The sequence below is a fragment of the Podarcis erhardii genome (genome assembly GCF_964252035.2).
Source record: "Podarcis erhardii genome assembly, chromosome: 15".
Classification (NCBI taxonomy): Eukaryota; Metazoa; Chordata; class Lepidosauria; order Squamata; family Lacertidae; genus Podarcis; species Podarcis erhardii.
This window is the reverse complement of record NC_138505.1, coordinates 16,341,183-16,363,613: the sequence shown is the minus strand read 5'-3', so window position 1 is coordinate 16,363,613 and position 22,431 is coordinate 16,341,183. Positions and strand designations below refer to the sequence as shown.

General features: G+C 45.4%; 1 protein-coding gene across 6 annotated transcripts; it reads left to right on the top strand.

Moving 5' to 3' along the window:
* Positions 1 to 1,656: 1,656 nt before the first annotated feature.
* On the top strand, positions 1,657 to 21,737 carry TMEM79 (transmembrane protein 79; the record flags this gene model as incomplete). Of its 6 annotated transcripts, none has more annotated exons than XM_081842486.1 (4): positions 1,657 to 1,771; positions 15,076 to 16,060; positions 18,535 to 18,748; positions 21,044 to 21,737. In XM_081842486.1, exons 2-4 carry the CDS (start codon positions 15,295 to 15,297, stop codon positions 21,258 to 21,260), a joined length of 1,197 nt encoding a protein of 398 aa, XP_081698612.1. In that variant the 5' UTR covers positions 1,657 to 1,771; positions 15,076 to 15,294. The 6 variants fall into 6 exon arrangements, with proteins under 6 accessions (XP_081698612.1, XP_081698610.1, XP_081698608.1 ...); XM_081842484.1 differs by lacking the exon at positions 1,657 to 1,771 and adding an exon at positions 7,279 to 7,340; XM_081842482.1 differs by lacking the exon at positions 1,657 to 1,771 and adding an exon at positions 7,291 to 7,445.
* Positions 21,738 to 22,431: the final 694 nt, after the last annotated feature.

Below are 22,431 nucleotides of genomic sequence, written 5' to 3'. Positions count from 1 at the left end.
AATGAAGAAAATTGTGCATAATTTTAGATTTGACAAGACATCCATATGCTTTTATATAATTTGGCATTCCTTTACTATATATGCAATGGAGACATCATTTTCAAGACAACGCTCATCACAAACCTGGCAAATCTTGAACTAGACTTGATAATCAGATTACACTAACTTTTTTTTTTTTTTGTATGTGAAGACATTTATTCTAACTTTTTTCTTCCATGGCTTGGATTTTGTTACTTGACCCATGTGTAACTGTGCTTACCCTATGTGCCTTTTTATAGATTTGTTTTTTGCCTTTCAATGTTCACCTGCTGTTATAATTGCTCTCTCTGTTTAAAAAATATTTACAAACAAAAAGAGCCATCTTACCAGTCAGTGCTCCCCTGCTTCCATTTTATCTTCACAACAAGCCTGTGAGGTTGTCCAGGCTGACTGCTAGGAGTCACTCAGTGACCTTTGTGGGCAAAGAGGGATTTCACTCATCTTTTAAACTAACTTACCTAGCTTGCCTGGTTCAACTAACTTACCACATTACAAGTGGTTGCTGAATTGTCGTACACTACTCATAGTCTCATAGGGATATGGGTGACGCTGTGGGTTAAACCACAGAGCCTAGGACTTGCTGATCAGAAGGTCGGCAGTTCCAATCCCCACGACGGGGTGAGTTCCCGTTCCTTGGTCCCAGCTCCTGCCAAACTAGCAGTTCGAAAGCACGTCAAAGTGCAAGTAGATAAATAGGTACTGCTCTGGTGGGAAGGTAAACGGCGTTTCTGTGCGCTGCTCTGGTTCGCCAGAAGTGGCTTAGTCATGCTGGACACATGACCCAGAAGCTGTACGCCGGCTCCCTCGGCCTATAAAGTGAGATGAGCGCTGCAACCCCAGAGTCGGCCACAACTGGACCTAATGGTCAGGGGTCCCTTTACCTTTACCTTACTCATAGTCTCAGCCTGGCTCCAACCTACAATGTGGAGATAACAACACTGCAGGGCTGTTGTGTAAACGTCGTTTCTCAGCTTGACCCCCTAGCCTGCAATATTAACCATGGAGATTGTAGCTCGTCACCAATAAGTTGCTCTATCTATCAGTCCTCCCCTGCAATATAGCGATAATGAACTGAATTTTTTAATTGGCAGGGGAATTTTTAGCAGGTCATTTTTGAAAATAGTAATAAATGGATTCCTCCCCCGAGAGATTTTTAAATGTTTTTCTTTCAAACTAAACTTGGAAGTCCTAATCCAAGGAAAAGACTGTGTTTCTCTTCTATTTTTCTGATCTCTCTATAGCACTTTGAGGGCAAGAATCCAGCAGGGGGCCTCTGTGTGACGACAGTCCCCCGGTGACTGGCAAAGAAAAGGGCAGCTTCGGATTCGTCTCGCGATATCAACTTACATCGTCGCGCGAGTTCGTACACCGGTCTCTAAGCGCGTTTCCTTTCCCATGAGATTTGCCAGGACTATAGTAAGGGCAAGATGACCGCTCTTCCAGCTTCAAACTGCATTCAAATAAACTTTATTGACAACATAATCGGTTGCCAAGCAAACGTGGTCAGATTGGGGAGGAAGGAAATCAGCGGGTTATTATTATGATGATACGTGTATGGGGTGTTAAGGGAGGGGGACACTGGTGGGGGCCATGTCGTATTCCTTCTGGGGGTAGTTTTTGTCCACCTTTGGTCCCCACCCTGCACTCAGCTCTCACCTATGGCTCCTAGAAGCTGTCAGCATGCGACAGCAGCCACACCCCAGGAATGGCTTCGACTGGCTGGCTAAACCAGGTGAGGGCTTAATGCAGAATGCTGCAGTGCAATTGCTCACAGGAGCAAAACCTTGCCAGCTTATAACACCCCTGCTCAGAGACCAGTGCTGGTTGCCAATTTGCTAATGGTGTTACTACGATCAAAGTGTGTGTGTGTGTGTGTGTGTGTGTGTGTGTTGCTAAATAAATACATAAAATAAAAGGAGGAACTTGAATGTGCTCACGTGGTTCTGCCCCTCCTCATTTCATCCCCACAACAACCCTGTGAGGTAGGCTAGGCTGAGAGAGTGACTCGCATATCTGTCGACTTTTCCCTTTTCTTGCAAGGAATCCTATTCGGAATAAGGGAATTTCCCTTTTAAAAAGGGAAACGTTGACAGCTATGAGCGACTGGCCCAAGGTCACCCAGGTCCTAGTCAAAATTCTCTAGCCAATGCACCACACTGGCTCACAAGGGGCAGGGGTCAACACCAATGAGCCCCCTCCGAGTCCTGGTGCCCCCAATACCTGCCCAGGTTTGTCAGGTACTAGGAGGGGCAGGGGTCAGCACCAATGAGCCCCCCCCCCAGAGTCCTGGTGCCCCCAATACCTGCCCAGGTTTGTCAGGTACTAGGAGGGGCAGGGGTCAGCACCAATGAGCCCCCCCCCAGAGTCCTGGTGCCCCCGAAACCTGCCCAGGTTTGCCAGGTACTAGGGTTACCATACTAGGGAATTTCCCAGACACATACGGAACACTGCAGTCGGAAGCAGTGTCTGGGCGAAAATTGAAAACAAAAAATGTATGGGAAAATCCGGATGTATGGCAACCCATGGCAAACTTTATTCTTTTCTCTCTTTTTTTGCGATTTTGCCAAAAATCTCAACAGCTTAAAAAAGGTCAACAACCCCAGCCCTCAACGAAAGAAAGCTCAACAACTTTTCTGCCTGTATTTTCACTGTTTGAAATATGGCAACCCTACCAGGTACTGATCCCTGACCCTGACTAAACCCAACACCATGAATTAATAGAAAAGAGTTTGTGGAGAGGAGGCTAATATGTATTAATAATTGTTCTTGGCTCAGTCAGATTGCAGGAAAAAAAAGAACACTCAGTTTCTCCACTTAAACCCAAAGTAGGGTGGCCATGTGTCCTTCTTCAGAGAAGGCAATCCTCTTTGGGGGGGGGGCTGTCTGGCCCAAATCTGGTTTAAATGGTCTCTCTTGGTAGGTTGTGAACTCTCCTTTCTTGGAGGTTTTTAAGCAGAGGTTGAATAGTCATCTGTCATGGATTCTTTAGCTGAGATTCCTGCATTGCAGGGGGTTGGGCTAGCGGACCCTTGGGGTCCCTTCCAACTCTACAATTCTATGAAATATACATAACCCAAAAAAGGCTTAAATGGCTTAGCAGCACCCGAACAACAACACTAAGCAGGCCCAGTGGGTATGGAGGTGTAGAATCATTAGAATTGTAGAGTTGGAAGAGACCTTGAGGATAATCTAGCAGTCCAACCCTCTGCAATGCAGGAATATACAACTGTACCATAAGAGGATCGAACTTGCAACCTTGGCATTATTGCAACAACGGCGGCAAGTGTTTTAATAGCACAAGGATGGAGAATGAAGAAATCCTGACAAAAGAACAATGGCAAGAGAAGTTGATGGACTACGCAGAATTGGCTAAACTAACGTACAAATTGCGTGAGAAGGACAACTGTGACTACAAAGAAGAATGGGAACTTTTTACAAAATATTTGAAGAAACAACAGAATGAACTGGACTCCCTGGCAAGTTTTGAATAAATGTACACAAATTTATTTGTTAATATAATAGATGGATAATTTTTATAACATGCAGAGAATAACATGTGTTAATAAATCAGAAAGAGGAACTGAGGGAAGTCGTAGGGGGGGGAGGGGTATGAGGGGGAGATGGGAGGAAAAAATTGGGGGGAAATACAGTTGTTGGAATAATTGGATATGTGAAAATAATCAATAATTTAAAAAAAGGGGGGAGAGAACTTGCAATCTTGGCATTATCAACACCATGCTCTAACCAACTATCTTATGTTTCTATTTCAATGACAGTAATTACTTCTAAATTTGCATCTACCCCCCCCCCACACACAAAGCCTCATACCCAGCGGAATTCTAAGAAACCAAAAAGCTTCCTTTGCCACTATGATTCAAAATGACATCCAATTTAATACAGACATAGATGAAAACATGCTCCTAGATCTCAGGAACCACCATGTAAAATTTGTCCATCATTTCCCATTTGCTACTCAAAAGGATAAATTGACATAAATTTGACATTGACCCAAAGTGATGCTCAGAAGCCGGTTCGGATAAAAGTTCAGTCTGACCTCAGGGTCACTGGACTTCCGGCAAAATGACTTCAAAAGGGAAACTTCAGAGTGAAACTGCAGTAAGTTACATTTGTTTAGGATTTCATTGGGTCCAAGCTTTTATTTCCCACTACAGGTGCTCCATCTAGCTCAGTATTGTCTACACTGTCTGGCAGCAACGGCTCTCCAGGGTTTCAGGCAGGGGACATTTTCAGCCATATCTGGAGAGGCAGGGAATTGAACTCAGCTATACAGCTGCAAATATAACGTTTTAAGTGCATTTTAAGTGCATTTTACGACTGTGGCACTAGATGGCAATGGTGAGCTATTGGCAAATTCAGTATTTTCACAGCTTTTTATATATGCATAGATTCCACCTGGGACCTTCTGTTCTGCCAGTGAGCCAGAGCTCTCCTCCTAAAACTAGATACTGTACAAGCTGGCTACGTAGAGACGGTGTCACACGTTCTCTTGTCTTGCTCCCTTTATAAAGATCTCAGGGACGAGACCATCACGCCGCTCCAATCTGCCATCCCGGGCCGCTCTTGTGAACCCAAATTGTTCTCACTCCTAGCCGACCAGAACAGCTCGACAACAGAGAAGGTTGCCAAATTTATTGAGAGAGCAATGAGATTGAGAGTTGCTATCTGAATGACATCAGTGTCGTCACCCGGATTCCTCGCCTAGGATCTTATTATTATTATTATCATTATGTTTTATTATTATTATTTTATTACCTCTGCCAAGTTTTAAGTACTGAGATTATTAATTTATCTGTATCTGGTTATTATTATCTTTCTCCCTGTCCTGACCATCCCTCCGAGGTTATATTTATATTTATAATCTTTCAATTTGGCTGGTCTATTTACTTAACTGACCTGGAACAATCTACCAGAGAAAAGGCCGCCGCCCATGGGACAGAGGGTCATTGATGAATGATAATCCAGCTTCTACTTAGGGTTTTAATAGGTCATAAGATTTTATGGTAACTATATTTGTAATGTATTTTTGTCAGTGTTTGTCCTTTAATGCTATGGCCTGTCGGCTACGCAAATAAAGTCGATTGATTGATTGCACATGCAGCCCTTATGGCTCCCAATTAATGGCTGATTGAACTTGGGCTCTCCTGCATGCAAGGCACTTACTTTCACTGAGCTACAGTCTAGGAAACACTGGAAACATAGTGTTATCACCAATCATTGTATTGTGAATGTGCTTATCTTATATCTTATATAAACTTGAGCTTAGCCTGGAAATGGCACAGATTTACAGTGCCGTGTGCATTTTGTGGCCTTTCAGCCGGTTTGTGCATTCCTGCCCCTACCCCTGCACCTCCCCTGTTAAAAATCAATCATTTTGAGGAGTTACCTTAGCAGGTTTGCATGCCTTCCCCTCTGGAATTTGCCTTTGTTGACCAAGCAGTTTGAAACCTGCCGTTCAATCTCTTGTCCAGCTCAGGCTCCTGTATACAACTGGGCAAAACAAATATTGACCTGACAGCAGAACACACTCTGATCAACAGGAATCATGCTCAGACTTGGCTCAACTCTGGAAACGATACCAATTTAAAAGCAAAAACAAAAAACATGTTTGCCATTCTCAAATGGTGGGAAGTTGAAGAGCACTTAACACTTCAAGAGCACATAAGAGGCAAAACCGATTGCATTGTTTTTGTGAGGGGTATTTGCAAATACTCAGGTTCAGAAGGTGTTTTGGGGACACAGAAGGGAGCACACAGGTGAGAGAGAAAGACCATCGGTCCTCTGGAATGTGAAAGACAAACTTCTCTCCCCAAAACTGCTGGCTGTTCTGGTTTCCCTTCACCGTCACTTGAACTGTGAAGTGTGACTGGGCAGCAGCAAAATGTCAATCGGAGTCCACCCACAACTTGGTCATCCATCCCTAGGTCTGAAGCAAAGGAAATCTCCATCAAAACCTGTGATTAAAAATAACAATACTGCTGCCTTTTCCAGCACTTCTAATTTTGGATACCTTTAGCATACTCAGGAATCAAAGATTTGTGTCTCTTTTGTTGGAAATGTATACTTTTTTTTGTGCATGCTGACATTTCCCTTTTTAACTACACCCCACTCATACTCAGAAATGGAACTTCTTGGTTGCTCTGCGTTGCTACCTGAAACCAAAACAGTAAGAGATGTTATTGTGAAATATAAAACAAAGGAGGAGTCGGATTCACATAAAATAGGGTCGCCATATTTCAAAAAGTGGAAATCCGGTCAAAAAAGTTGTTGAGCATAAACGACGCTGCCAACATGGCTTGCCATACGTTCAGATTTCCCAGACAACCTCCCATTTCCATCCAGACACTGCTTCCTATTGCGGTATTCCGTGTATGTCCGGGAAATTTCAGCTGTAAGGCAACCCTAAAATCAGGGCTGAGCCTGATCTTGAGAGCCAGTATGGTGTAGTGGTTTGAATGTCAAACTAGGACCTGGGAGAGATGAGGGTTCAAATCCAGGCTCGGCTGCCATGAAGCTGCCTGGGTGACCTTGAGCTCAGTCACTGCCTCTCAGCTTAATCTACCTCACAGGTATCTGAAGAAGTGTGCATGCACACAAAAGCTTATTATACCCAGAACGAACTTAGTTGGTCTCTAAGGTGCTACTGGACAATTTTTTAATTTATTTCGACTGCATCAGACTAAGATGGCTACCGACCTGAATCCACCTCACAGGGTTGTTGTGGGGATTGAAAAAGGAGGGGGAGAAGCACATCTGTCCCCTTGGAAAGAAAGGTGGGATAGAAATGCAATGCATAAATACATGAGTAGGCAAACTAAGGCCCAATTACCTTCTAAATCCAGCCTGCATCCGAGAACCAGCGTGTTTTTACATGAGTGGAATGTGTCCTTTTATTTAAAATGCATCTCTGGGTTATTTGTGGGACATAGGAATTCGTTCATTTTTCAAAATATAGTCCGCCCCCCCCCCACAAGGGCTGAGGGACAGTGGACTGGTCCCCTGCTGAAAAAGTTTGCTGACCCCTGAATAAATGGCTAATTTATAGCCATTTAAATTAAGTTAAAAATAAAGTTGATAAATAAAGTTGGCGTGTATGTTTAAAAGCGAGATCAGAACTTGCGGGACTTAGCCGACTCCATCCACACTTTGCAGGAGGGATGTGCGTGTGTTTCAAAACTCAGAAGCTTGGAGGGTGGGGCCAGGCAAGCCACCCCCCTGGCCCTTTAATCCCAGCTCCACCTGGGCTGGTTAAACAGGTTTGAAAGTCCAAGCGAAAGCAGAGGGTAAGCTGAGCATTTCCAGAGAATTATAGTCGCTATAGAGAACAACCGTTCCTAAACTGGATCTGCTTCCTGGTGTTTGGAACAAGCTCATTTTTCTTGCCACAGGTAAAAAAAAGGGGGCGTGAAGGCTGGGGAAGAGGGGATTTGGAGGGAGCAGAAAGTGGGGACGCTATTGTGGGAGCCATGCCTTCCTCCATCTGGGTAAGCCCTGTTTTAATTTGCCTCTGTACCTTTTCTTCTTCAGAAATAGGAGCCACCTTGGGTTCTTCCCCTCTCCTAAACACAGACGGGTTGCAGAAATATTTTTCCTTGTGCTTCGGTTGTGATCTCTCTCCCCCCCCCCCCAACATGTTGTGTTTGTGTGGTGGGAAAACTGGCATTTCCTTGAAAATGGTCAGTGTTTTTAATAAATGCCACAGGCTTTGGGCTCCGAAGTTTTAAAATAAAACCTGTGTGTGTGTGTTAGTGATACACAAAGAAAACCAGGTAAGAAAGGAAGAAATCTTTTTGCACATCTTTTTGCCCAGGGAATTCAACTCAAAGGATATTCCAGACACAGTTCTGTGATCCTTACTCAGAAAGTGATGCTCAATGGGTCTCCCAGATAAGTGTAGATAGAATCGGCAGCATTACAAAGCAATCTTGTGGACATTTGCTCTGGATAGGGAATTATACTGAGCTGCACGCACACAGGATTGCGGCTTTAAATTGTTAGTTTTAAAATGAGGGGTTTGCCAACTTTTTGGGGCCTCTGGGCACATTTAGAATTTGCAACTCCCAGTCAGACTAGGGCTGTATGTTAACTATGCAAAAGTGGTATAGGCTTTGGAATGTTTCTATTTTATTTATTTCATAAAATTTCATACACCGCTTGGTTGTAAACAGACAAGCAAACACGCAAAGCGTTTTACAAAAAAGAGAAGGCAATAAAATTGTAAATAAGACTTGAGTCCTGATAATTTAAGGTTTTCGAAAAGTAAAAATAGGAATAAATAAAAAACAGATTAAAGCTCACATCAGCTTTCGAAATGTCCTTCCAGTTCTATGATTCTATCTAAGCAGGCTTGTCTAAACAAAAATGTTCGTAGTAGGTGCCGAAAAAAGGCACCTGCTTGATATCAACAGGCAGGGAGTTCCAGAGTTTGGGTGCTGCCACACTAGAATATCGAGTTCTTACAATGGCAGAATGGGTATTATGTGGCACTTGCGATGGTGCCAGTTCTGCTGATTGAAGATTGTGCTTGTAGACAAACTAACACAACATTGCATTGTAGTCAGAGGTGATGTTACCACAGATAAATGTTATGACTCGCCTCCCGTCATTTATTTCTTTAATTCCTCACCAGAACAGCCTAGAACACCTTCTGTTCCCTTTTCCTTTTGGAGAGGTGTGTGAGCCTAAACTTTATCCAGATTTTCGTTATTTAGATATCGTGTCTCTCTCTCCAAGGTTGATAGAAGCTTGTTAACTTTGCAAGCCTGCTGTTGTAACTGATCCTATATATTTGACATTTATATATTATTTCCCAGGTGTGTCATGAGAATGCCCGGTTCACCTGTGTATATATATTTTTTTTCTGATGTACTATTTGGATGTTTCAATTCTTTTATATCAGTTGCATAGAATTGTACAGTTGGAAGGGACCTCAAAGTTTAATCTTTGTCATTCTTTACCAATCTGGTGTCCTCCAGATGTGTTGGACTACATCTCCCATCAGCCCTAGCCAGCATGGGATGCTGGGACTTGTAGTTCTAAAGTACAACTCTGCATGGGGCTGCCCTTGAAGATGACTTGGAGACTTCAGTTGGTCCAGCCAGATTACTGGCAGGGGTTCCATTTATATCCCAAGTGATTCCTGTTTTAAACGAGCAGCACTGACTGCCAATTTGTTTCTGGGTTCAATACAAGGTGCTCATGTTAGCATTTAAAGCCCTAAACAATTCAGACCTCAAATGCCTTTAAGGTTGCCTCCTTCCCCACAGACTCTCTTGGGTGTTAAGATTACCTCTTGGTAATTTCACTCTCAAATGTTCAGTAGGTGGTCGACTAGGAACAGGGCCTTCTCTGTAGCAGCCCCTAAGATATGGTATGATATGAGGAGCATCTGGCATCCTTATCCTACAGCTTTTGGAAGATGCTGAAGATGTGCCTCTTTCTCCCGGCTTTTGACACTTGAGGCGTATTTTTCCAGACTTACCTTACTGTTATGGTTGTAAGCTCTTTTAATTTGTTTTAAATATTGTGTTATAATTGTTGTAACCCACCCTGAGACCTTAGGGAGAAGGGCAGGTGACTGAAAACATACAATCAGTCAATCAATATCTGGAGGACAACATGAGAGCTATCTGAACCAGGAGCGTTAAGCAGGCAGAAAAATGAAATAAGTCATTGCTCTGGATCCTGTTTGCCTGTTGTACATTTTCAAAGTTCTAATCATGTTTTGGCTTCTAAACTTTGGTGAGAGCCAAACAGCGTAGTTTGCTGTATGTGAAGAGCATTGGGACAATGTAAAAAGCCCTGTACAAATGCAAAGTAATTCCCTTATCAGCTGTCGGCTGGCTGCTTTAAATGGTGCAGTTCCATCGTTCTTGGAAGAAGGGACCTTATGCAGAGTCAGCCTGTTTGTGCATCGAGCGCAGCGTCTCAGCAAATGATTTATTTTATTTACTTTTCTTCCATAACGTGTATACACTGCACAGTTGTAAACAACAACAAACAAACTCAATGTGGTTTCCAGAAAGAATAAAACAATAAAATTATTTGGTAAAAACAACTATTTAAAACATTTTGAAAATAAAAATAAAATCAGCAATAAACTAAAAACAAATTAAAGCACACGCTGATCCTCTGCGTATCTGAGCTTGCTTAAACAAGCATGTTTGGGGGTTTTTTTACATGCACTCTTTTTGAGTGCAAAGAAGGAACTTCCCTGTCAAAAGGCAGGGAGTTCCACAGTGCGGGGGGTTCCACATTAAAACATCAAGTTCTGACAAGTGTAGAAAAAATATTGTGTGGCACCCGCAAGAGTGCCAGTGATGATCGCTCCCTTCATAGGGAACAATAACTAACCTATATATTATTTTTATTTCCAAAAAACCCCCCCAAACCCTCAAAGTGGTTTACAAAAAGTTGACAAAATCGAGGAAAATTAGCAACCCGACTTTAAAACATACAAAAGTTAAAATACTAGACATAAACTCTATTAATTGCAGCAAGCTACACAGCTCCGCATCTTTCACCTGCCGTCTGCTGCTTTTCCAAGATGCAAAAAGAGTCTGATTTAAGACTGCATAGATCCAATTAAAACTGAAATGAATCACGTAAACTATGGGGCTGCGGGTCCAGCTGCCTGACTGGACTGGTCACCATCTTAACCGGAAGGTTAAAATTTCCTCAACTTTCTAAACATCTGGGCTGGCTTGTCTAAACAAAAATATTTCTAGCAGGTGCCAAAAAGAGTATAGTGAAGACACCTGCTTGATCTCAACAGGCAGGGAGTTCCAAAGTGCAGGTCCTGCCAAATTAACAGACTGAGTCCTTACAAATGTGGAACGGGTACAGTGGTGCCTCGCAAGACGAAAAGAATCTGTTCCGCGATTCTCTTCGTCTAGCGGTTTTTTTGTCTTGCGAAGCAAGCCCATTGACGGATTAGCGCTATTAGCGGTCTAGCGGCTTTTAGCGATCAGCTGTTAAGCGGCTTATCAGCCGATCAGCTGTTAAGCGGCTTAGCAGCTTAGGAAACCTTGGGGGAAAAGCAAAAAAAAAACAGCGGGAACTCGCAAGATTTTTTCGTCTTGCGAAGCAACCCCATAGAGAAATTCGTTTAGCGAAGCGCCTCCAAAACGGAAAACCCTTTCGTCTAGCGGGTTTTCCGTCTTGCGAGGCGTTCGTCTTGCGGGGCACCACTGTATTACGTGGCACCTGTAGTATTGCCATTTCCACCAGTCGAAGCAGGTGGGCACATAAGGGATAAGGCAATCTCTTAGGTAAACCGGTCCCGAGTTGTTGAGGGCTTTATGTGCTAATAGTAACACCTTGAACTTAGCCTGGTAGCAAATTTCTAACCAGTGTGGATTTCTGAGCAGGGATGTTATATGCTTAGAAGGCCTGCCTCCTGTGCTGCAAAATTATGCACAAACTGCAGCTTCTGGATCAAGCACGAAGGAAGCCCCACATAGAGAGCATGGCTTCCACACTGTGCCACAAATAATATTAATAATAATAAACCTGAAATTTTGTGTATTGGTGGTGAGAGAAGGACGGTTATTTAATGGAGCCGGTCATTCCTGATCAACAACTCACGGCTTGGAGGCAGCTGCCCAGGAAAACACCTAAAAGAACAGACTGTTTCATAGAGTTGTAGAATTATATTTGCAGGAACTGTTCTGGAATTTCCACCTTGCCTGCCTTCCCGCTCCTCCTTTTTTTTGCAAGAGCTCAGTTGATGTCATCCCCCATTACTCTTGCCTTACCTATGACCCATAGCTGAGTGGCAGAGTGCCCGCTTGGCATGTGGAAAATTCCTGGTTCAGTCTCCACTGCCCTCTCCAGCTAGGGCCTTCAATCAAATGCCAAAATAAAAACATGGCATGGTTTTCTGCATTGTACAATTACTGACCCCTCTCTCATGTACCCTTTTGGGAGGCAGTCTTTGAACACTGACTTATTGCCATGCCCACTTTGACAAGCATCTCTCCCCTCTGTGAGGGTCAGCCATGGGTCACTGTGGCCGGTGGCTCCAACAAGATTAGCCACCCTAGGCTTGCCTGTTTCAGCTGAAAATAAGCTGCCTTTATTTTTTGTTTTAACAGCAGACTGGAAGGTGATTTTGAACAAGACAGCAGGTGTTTCTTGGAACTATAAAATTCAATTCTACAATTCCAGCTTTTGCTTTTTAAAAACAAAACAAGCAGCTTCCTTTCAGTTAAGGGAGCCAAGGCAAGAGCGGCTAATATTTTTTGGGACTGCAGGCTGCATTGACCCATAGCTGACCCGGTCAAACTGTTTCATCATTAAGGGCATCCAACTGGCTGAGGCTGTCCAGCCTGTCTCCAGATCTCCAAGGCCAACATAGGCACCAGTACCTTTCCACAGGGCCTGCACTGGTGCATTCATAGCTCAGGGCAATGTCCCTTCACAGCAAAGGCAGCCTCTCCTTAGAGCCCCATTGCATAAGATTGAGCCAACTGGATCAGTCCAGTGGTCCATTTAGTGCAGCATCCTGTTCTAACAATGACCAAACAATTCCCGGTGGGAAACCAGCAAGGAGGATTCAAGCACAAGAGCACTGACCCCACCTGTGGTTTCTGTTATGTACTGTACTGAAGTTCTCACCCTGGACCTGCAGGGGGAAATTGTAGATAGTTTTCACTCAGGTCAGCATATGCAAATAAGGAATTGAAAGTGACGTTCAGTGATTGGATAGTTCCAGAAAATTGTTACTGTTGCTTTGTAGTTGAGCTCCATATATGCAGGTTGGCTGAACCCTTCAGTTCAGTTCTGTTCTGGCCTGTGAATAAACAAGAGCTGTCTGAAGAATCGCTGTGTCAGTCTGATATGTTCACCCACACGTAACAGTTTCCACCAACTGGTATTCAGAAGAGTGGCTGGGGAAACCCAGCCAGATGGGTGGGGTGTAGATAATAAAATTATTATTATTATCTCTGCTGTGGAGGCGGAGCACAGCCATTGTGACTAGCAGCCGTCGACCGCTCTCTCTTCCATAAATTTGTCTAATCTTTTAAAGCTACCCAAACAAGTGGCAATCTCTGCCTTCCTGTGGGAACTGGACTTTCTTTTCTCTGCCCTGAACCTTCCAACATTCAGCTTCATTGGAAGCCCACAAATCCTAGTGTTGTGAGAGAGGAGGAAAAACTCCGTGCCTCAAATAATTTTATAAACTTCTATTTCACGTCTTACCCACGTTTTCTCTAAAGTAAGAAATCCCAAACACTGCCACATCTCCTTATAGGGCAGTCATCCCATCCCCTTGATCATTTTGAGGTCCTTTTTCTAAACCATTTCCAACTCCACAACCATTTTGAGGTCCTTTTTCTAAACCATTTCCAACATCCTTTTTGAGGTGAGGTGACCTCCTGTACAGAATAGTCCAAATGTGGTTGCACTTTTGCAAAATCCTTATTTGTTATTACTTCATATATACATGTTTTGACGTCTATCAGTCCAGGTGTTTTGGACTATAAATCCCATCAGCCCCAATAAGCATGACTGATGGGAGTTGTAGCGTGAGGCATCCAAAGAGCGCCAGGTTAGGGAAGGCCAATGTGCAGGTGATATTTTACAGTAGGGATGGAAAGATTATTGGCCAGCGAGATCTAGAACTGAAATCACTAACAGAAGACAAACAGATTTAAAGAAATCTGAGCTCATGAATTCTTTTGCTTGTTTTTTTTTTAGTACTGCTAAGGTACAAAAGGAAAAGGAAAAAAAGTACTGCTAAGGTACTTCAGCGACAAGTGTTTATATAATTATGCTTGGGGTGGAAAAAGTGATTAGGGGAGAGTTTTTTTTCTCCCTCTCTCATGAGACTAGAAGTTGTGGACATTCAACAGAGCTGAATGTTGGAAGATTCAGGGCAGATAAAAGAAAGAACTTTTCTCGCAGCACATAGTTAAACTATGGAACTCACAAATAAATATATTAAAGTATAGATGATAAAAACAGCACTATTAAAATTAATACAAGGGACCCGGCTCGGTAGCAGACAGTGTTAAGCCAAATGTTCCACCCAAGAGGCCATGATGAGTAATTTGGAGGGAAGTGATGCCACATTAATGTCCTGGGTTGTAGCTGGAATCATGAGAGTAGCTAGGGAAAATGGGTAGAGTTGTGGGGTGTGGCTCCTTCCCTTTTTCCTCCTGGCTTTATAATCCTCCAAGTCTTCTTACAACAGGCCAGGAAGGTAGCATTCTGGTTGGGCTGGGTCCTGGTTTCTGGCTAGGTGACAGCCCAGTTCATCATCGCTGAGTAACCAGAGCCTACCTAGTCCTGCTTGATCTGGATTTAGGAGCCCGGGCATCCAGCTCACAAGTCTGTGGCTTCCGTTTCGGGATCGAGGCTGGTCAGTTCCCTTCTAAATATTAACCCAGGGTTACAGTTCTGTCATTGGCGCTCATGAGAGCCCTTATTGATTCTCACGAGTCAAGACTGTCTGTGCCAAGGTTTAAGGTTCACAAAAGGGTAACCGTAATGAAGAAAGGTTGCAGCGTTGGGGGGGGGGTTTAGTTTAGAGAAAAGCCGAGAAAGAGGCAACGTGATAGAAGTTTATAAAATTATGCTTGGCATTGGGAAAGTGGATAGAGATAAGTTTTTCTCCCTCTTGAAGCTACGACTTGTTGACTTCCAATGAAGCTGAACATTGGAAGATTCAGGACAAGATAAAAGAACGTCCTTCACACAGCACATAGGTAGCATATGGAACTCCCTCCCACTGGAGGCAGTAGATGGCTTTAAAAAAAGAGGATTAGACAAATTCATAGAGGAGGAGGAGGCTATGCTCTGCCTCCATAGTCAGAGGCAGTAATGCTTGTGAATACAATCATCTGCTTGGCCCCCCTTTGGCCTCATCCAACAGGCTTTTCTTACATTTTTATGTCCTTAAGCTTTTTCCACTGTTGGTATTTGCTTGAGTTGGGAGGCCTGGTTTTATAGAACAATCCTATAATGGCTGCCTTTAAACTGAGTCATGTCGTATGCTTTTCCACCCCTTTGTAGAGCCAGATGGAGAAGATGAGGCGACCCTAGCTATAAACTTGTCCAGAAACAGATTGCACCTCCGCTTTCCAGATCTAAATTGCCCTCCCGGAAGCAGGGAGTCATCAGGACCAGGGATAAATTGCTGTTATGGCACCCTAGCTTGAGAAGCCCACTGGATGCAACTGTCCCCTTGAGAAGAAGTCGAAACTTGCTGGAGATCTTCCTGGAGGTCCCAAAATGGCGGCTGCTATCCCTTTGGAGGAGATGGTGATGGTAGCTTTGGGAAAGGACCCACCTGAGAACCAGGAAGTGACAAGTTACACCCCAGAGCAGAATTCTGAGGCGACCCTGCCATGGGATCAAGCCCGTCATGATACGTCTTGTGAGACGCCAACGCTGGAAACGTTGGAGACTGACTCCAGACCAAGTCCTGAGGGGAGCAGGGAAGAGGCCATTATGGGGCCTGGTGTGGACAGTGAGGCCTTCTCTGGAGTTCCTGCTACCCAAGTGGTGGTGGAGAAGGAGGAGGAGGAGGAGGAGGAGAAAGAGGATGACAACTGCATGCCTGCGGTGGCGGCCCAAGTCTTCATCCCCATCGACCCCTACTGCATCGAACGCACGCCAGTAACCGAGAAAAAGGAATGGTACCCGGCATACGATGAAGAGGATGAGATTATCCGCTGCGAGAGGGAGAACGCCGCCCTCGAGAAGCAGAACTTCATCTCCCGCGGCTACTCGGCTCATTTTGACGACTCGCCCAGCTACGAGGGGAAGCCAGGCAAGACCTGCGCCGAGAGGTGGCCTTGCCTTCAAAATGGCACCTGCAGCTCAGCCAACCTCAAAGCCGTGGCTTCCATGATTGGAGCCGCCGTCATCTTCCCCTGCCTGATCTACGGGGCATATGTCTTCTTGCCCTTTGACGCGCCCTTCATGCCCACCATGAGCTCCCGCCTGGTCTACACCATGCGCTGCGGCGTCTTTGCCACCTTCCCAATCATCGTAGGTGAGTGTCTGGTTGTGGGTTTTGCTCCAGGGGAGAAAGGGTTTTCCTGCCAAGTTTGGCCAAAAAGCCTTTGGGAAGCCTTTTCAGGCCGAGGGCCACATTCCCTTTTAGGAATCTGGTCAAGGGCCACTTGCCTGGGGGTGGGGCAGGTGCCAGAGGTAAAAGATGGCAGAACCACAAGTGTGAATTGTACCTTTGTATATAGTAGGCTAGTTTTTACACATAGTTGCACACACACCTCTATCTTCCAACTGAGAGAGCCAGCGTGGTGTAGTGGTTAAGAGCAGTGGACTTGTAATCTGGTGAACCGGGTTCGCTTCTCCGCTCCTCCACATGCAGCTGCTGGGTGACCTTGGGCTAGTAATACTTCTCTGAAGTCTCTCAGCCCCACTCACCTCACAGAGTGTTTGTTGTGGGGGAAGAAGGGAAAGGAGAATGTTAGCCGCTTTGAGACTCCTGTGGGTAGTGATAAAGCGGGATATCAAATCCAAACTACTCCTCCTCCTCTTCTTCTTCTTCTTCTTCCAACTGGGCGAGCGAAAGGCATGGTTGGAATTCAAGGACAAAAGTACTCAAGGAGGGCATTGCAGGAGGGTGGATTAAATGGGGTACCACCCCTATGATTCTAGGGTGCAAAATAGGACCAAGGAGGGGGGTTTGCCTGGTGTGAGGAGGTGTGACCTGAGGGGAGTCCTGAGGGCTGGAAAGAGAGGGCCTCTTTTGACCCCCGTCCTGCTGTTCATTTGACCCCTGCAGTCCAGTTCCCCCCATTCTTGCTCCTCCTCAGCATCCCAAATGTACCAGCTGCTGACTTGTATCAGTTATGCAAATCTAGCACACTTCCATCTATTTCCACACTTTGCATAATGGCTTCTGCTAGCGCTGAGAACTTTTCCCACCAATACTGACGACCGTTCTTGCTCTCCCTCTCTGGCCTGAGATCATAGAAACTATGGAAACTATAAACTTGCTCATAAAAGCAGAGAGCAATGAAATATATGTACACTCTTGTGCCAGATCCCAGAATTTGCATTTGTGCAATAGGTGAACAAATGCGCTTCTCAGGCGATGCCCAACCCCGACCTGTAATATTCTTCAGGGCTTTTTATTGTTTGATTTCCGTGTTGATATTCTGAGGGTGTGTAAACAGACTTGCTTTTTCTGGCAGATCAAGCTGGGACCTGTTCTCACTTTACTCTGTACATGATGCTATGCTGAATGAGGATGCTATTTAAATATTAGAAACTGTAATTCCAAAGGGCATCTACATCATGTTGCAAATGGATCTAGGATTCCCTGCCCAGGACTAAGATTGGAGGAAAAACTAGTTTTGCCATTTCAAGTAGAACTTAATGTTGCACAGTTCTGATTGGCCAATGCTTGCAATATCAACAACCCACCTCTTCTCTGCCCTGGTCCCTAGAGTGGTCTTGCTTCTCTTGTATATGTCTGATGTCAATAGGCAGGGAGTTCCATAGTGTAAGTGCTGCCACACTAAAAGAGGGATTTCTTACAAATGCCTCCTCTTGCCCCCTCCCAGTTTTAACCAAATCACTTTTCCCAATAGCCTGCTCAAAACAGTTGCTAACAGGGCTACAATTCCCAGAGTTCCCTGGGAAGTGGGATTGGCAGTTAAACTACTCTGGTTAACAGTATGAAGGGTATAGGGAGTGTCCTAACTATTCTCAGCACCTTTAATGAACTACAGTTCCCAGAATTCTTTTCGGGGAAGCCACAACTGTTTAAAGTGATATCACAATGTTTTCAATGGATGGTGTGAATGTGGCCCTTGGAACCAGGTCTATGGAACCAAGGTGGCAGGTCTGGGAACCACTAAACTAAAGGTTTGGTTTCTAGTTGTCAAATGAGCCTTGCCAGCTTGGGGAATAGTCAAAGACGTTCCTGCAGATCATATCGGTGATCGAGCTGGGATAAAAGGGTTTAAAAGGTAAAGGTAAAGGTACCCCTGCCTGTACGGGCCAGTCTTGCCAGACTCTAGGGTTGTGCGCTCATCTCACTCTATAGGCCGGGAGCCAGCGCTGTCCGCAGACACTTCCGGGTCACGTGGCTAGCGTGACAAGCTGCATCTGGCGAGCCAACGCAGCACACGGAACGCCGTTTACTTTCCCGCTGGTAAGCGGTCCCTATTTATCTACTTGCACCCGGGGGTGCTTTCGAACTGCTAGGTTAGCAGGTGCTGGGACCAAACAACGGGAGCGCACCCCGCCGCGGGGATTCGAACCGCCGACCATGCGATTGGCAAGTCCTAGGTGCTGAGGTTTTACCCACAGCGCCACCCGCGTCCCTGACAAAAGGGTTTAGGTGGTCTGGATTTTGTAAATTAATACGAGGGCCTTGAACCCAGCTCAGAAGCAGATATCCTGGGATGCAGGGTCCTGGCATCCTTTGAAGTCCACTGCATCTTCATGTTCAGGTGTCTGAGTGCACTCTCTCTCTCTCTCTTCATCCTGCAGGTATGATTGTGTACGGGGTCTCGCGGATCTGCTTCTCCTCCCTGCAGCCCTTTGGCGAGCTGCGCCGGGAGGTGGAGATCCACCGCCACTATGTCTCCCAGTCGGTCCAGCTCTTCATCCTGTACTTCTTCAACATCTCCGTCCTCTCCACTTACCTGCCCCAGGAAGGCCTCAAGCTCATCCCTCTGCTGACAGCCCTCTTTGCCATTTCACGGTAAGAGAGAAAAGCAGAAACGCAGTGAATGGTTAGCATTATTTCAACAGCAGGGCCAGCAGGGCCTCCTCGTCTGGAGGCCCCTAATGCAGCAGCCAGGGCCAGGTCCACACCATCCATTTTTAAAACACTAGGGTACCACTTCAAAGAGTCATGGCTTCTTCCTGCAAAGAATCCTGGGAGCTGTGGTTTGTTAAGGGTGCAGAGAGATGCTAGGAGGCCCCTATTCCTCTCCCTGAGCAAGACAGTCTGAGCAGGTTGGCTTTGAAAGCAGACTCTGGGTTGTGTCTCAGTGACAGAACACCTGCTTCTCATGGAGAAGGTCCCAGGTTCTTTTTTTAAAAAAACAAAAACATTTTTATTAATTTTCCAATAAAAAACATCCAATTAATATATCCAATCATAATACTCCAATTGAAATAAAAAACTAAAATAAAAAGAACAAATTATAGTTCAAATTATAATTATTAATTTTTCAGAGCTCCCCACGGTCTGCATCTCTGAAGCGCATCTCCACATCTCAGTCCTGCCTCTCCTCGTTGTTTCCATATTTTCCACATCTCGATTTTGACGATTTATAATTCTCCGCCCTTGAGTCCACGATTCTCAATCACATCAAACATCATTTACTTTCATCCGTCGAATACATCTTAGTTAGTATACATTTTTCCAACTGTCTTTTTATCAGCGCAGCTTCCTCTGACTCCATTCCAAACCAGGATGTTGTAAAGTCTGTTATCTGAAGTTTAATGGCGCAGCAACTCCCAATCATTAATTGCCCAAACCTTCAGTCCCTGCTGGCATCTCCAGGTAAGGCTGGGAGAGAAACCCACCTGAAACCCTGGAGAGCCACTGCTGCCAGCCAGTGTAGGCAATACTGCGCTAACTGGACCAGTATAAGGCAATTACTTATGATCCTATGAAAGCACCTGTGCTGCTGCCACAGTCAGCTTCAGGGGCTAATGCAGCCTAGAATACCTCCCCCTGCTTCCCATCATTAACTGCTACAGAAAATGCACTTTTAGGGCCCCTCTACGCAGAGTGCCTTGCTCTGAAGGAAGATCCTCGAGCAGGACAAGGAGAGAGCCTCACTGGGCAGGTGGTGGTAGGACAGCCCAGCAGATAAAAGCAGCAAGGCCAGGGGGGCACTCAGGCTGCCTCCGTTTGCCTAATGGAAGGGCCGGTGGCCCTGCAGGTAGTACTGACCTAGAAGGGTCTGTCTCAGTCTAAAGGATTTTATGCCTCTATCTTCCTGCTCTGTTTGGCAGGAGGGGGAAACTGGGTGGGGGGCACCAGCAGGTGACCAGCCAGTTTAATCTAGCTCAATAGAGGCGAGGCTGAGTTTTAGGCACGTTGTCTAATATTCCTTGGGAGACCGGCGGTTGATTATTCATATGCCAGCTTTTTCCTCCAAGGAGCTCAAGATGGCCTACAGACTTCTCCTCCTCCCCATTTTATCCTCACAAGAACCCTGTGAGGTAGGTTAGGTTGTGAGGCAGTTTCTGGCCCAAGGTCACCCAGTGAACTTTGTGGCTGAGTGGGGATTTGAACCCTGGTCTCCTGAGCCCTAGTCCAATGCATTAATCACTATACAGTAGTACCTCAGGTTACATACACTTCAGGTTACATACGCTTCAGGTTACAGACTCTGCTAATCCTGAAACAGTGCTTCAGGTTAAGAACTTTGCTTCAGGATGAGAACAGAAATTGTGCTCTGACGGCGCAGCAGCAGCCAGAGGCCCCATTAGCTAAAGTGGTGCTTCAGGTTAAGAACGGACCTCCGGAATGAATTAAGTACTTAACCCGAGGTACCACTGGGGCTACCCCCTTCCCTGCTGCACTGTCCCACAAAAGCCAGTTAAATCTCCATTTTTCATCTTCAAGTTAGTGACGGCATCTAGCATCACTGAAGTGTCAGTGGGTTCCCACAAGGCAAGACACAGTGATAACAGCTAGAACCTTCATTGAACTAACAGAATTGAACAACAGGGGCAAAGCAACTGCTTATATACATTTCTGAAGGCCTGGGCCACTCCCACTCCCAACGTGATTGGCTGTCCAAACTTCCAAGCTGCGAATCATAACTCAGAGTTTAAGAGCCAATGGCAGAGGCCCAAATCCTGAAATGTTCTGTGATTGGTTATCATGTATCGAATCAGAACACAGAGGCTTAGTCCAAAACTCAAGCTCAGGCAAACAGAGACTACTGAATACATAACAATCACGACCATCTTTTGACCCTCTTCTTGCTTGCTTTCTCTCCTTCCTCCCACCCTTTTCCCCAATTTCCTCCAGGCTCCTCTACTGGCTAGCCTACGCCATGGGCCGCTCCTTCCGTGGTTTCGGATTCGGCCTGACGTTCCTGCCCCTCTTCACCATGCTGTTGTTCAACCTCTACAGCATGTTCATCATGGATCCAGAGAATATGTTTGCTGTGGCCGACAGCAGTGGCAAGTCCTCCCAAGAGAAGGAGCAGCGCCTGGCAGCTGCCAAGCCTCGGTTCTGGGGCTGAAGAGGGCAGGCGGGGGGAGGGGGAGAGGCCTCAGCCCAGGCCCCCCTTCTTGGATGGCCGCTGCCTTGCCTTGGACACTGGCCTTGACCCAAGGGACATTTTACATGATGGCACTCAGGTGTCACTACCTGATGGGGTGCCCACCATCCCCTGCTGTAGTCCTAATGTTTGGTACATCTGTAGGACCCCTCTTACCCATTACTTTGAGCCCACTTTGTCCTCAATACGGGGGCCAAATTGTATCCTATAATATTGAAGCTTATTCTAGACCAGCTGCAAAGTTGAAATCTGAAGTGCAGGTAGCTTTATTGTGTGAGAAGTCTGAAGGCAGGGACGTTTGTAGGCAGTGCTTTTCTTCTGGGGGTATGCAGAGTACGCATACCCCTAAACATTTTGTGAATCTTTGTACTTTTGTCCATTTACTGTATTTATTTCCCCCGATTTGAATTATAAAATGGTGGTTTTCTTGAGTCAAAATGAGAAGACCCCTAAACATTATTTTAAAGAAAAAAAGCACTGTTTGTAGGTCATCATCTCCTGGAAATAGGAGGAAATCTGAGTTACCCAGAAATGGTTGTGGTAGGGCCAGGCTGTGCAGGAAATGGACACTACATAGAACCATATAACTGTAGCATTGAAAGGGACCCCAAGAGTCATCTAGTCCAACCCCCTGCAATGCAGGGATTACAGCTAAAAAACCCCTGGCAGATGCCCATCCGACTTCTTCTTAAAATCCTCCAGGGAAAGAGAGTTTGCCACCTTCCGAGATAGTCCGTTAAGCTGCTGAATAGCTCTTGCCATCAGAAAGTTTTTCTTGATGTTTGATGTTTCATTTCTTGTCATTTGAATCCATTGATTCCTTGTCACATGGCCCAACATGCACCTAGATTCATAGGAAAACCTGGATATGAGGCATGCTTCCAGCCAACAAAAATTTGGGCTGCAAAGTTTGCCTGTTCAGAGAGATCAGTGTCCCAGTCCAAAGCCAGCCTAAGCCAGAGGTAGAATGGAATAGGGTTGCTGGATCTCCAGGACTGGCCTGAAGTCTCCAGGTTTGCCTGACCCCGGCTAAGTGGCAAAGAGAAGGCTTGGATCTCCAAGTAAGCAAGAGTGCAATTAATAAAAAAACATAAAAAAGAGGACTGTGCATGCAGATAGGGAGCTTCAGCCC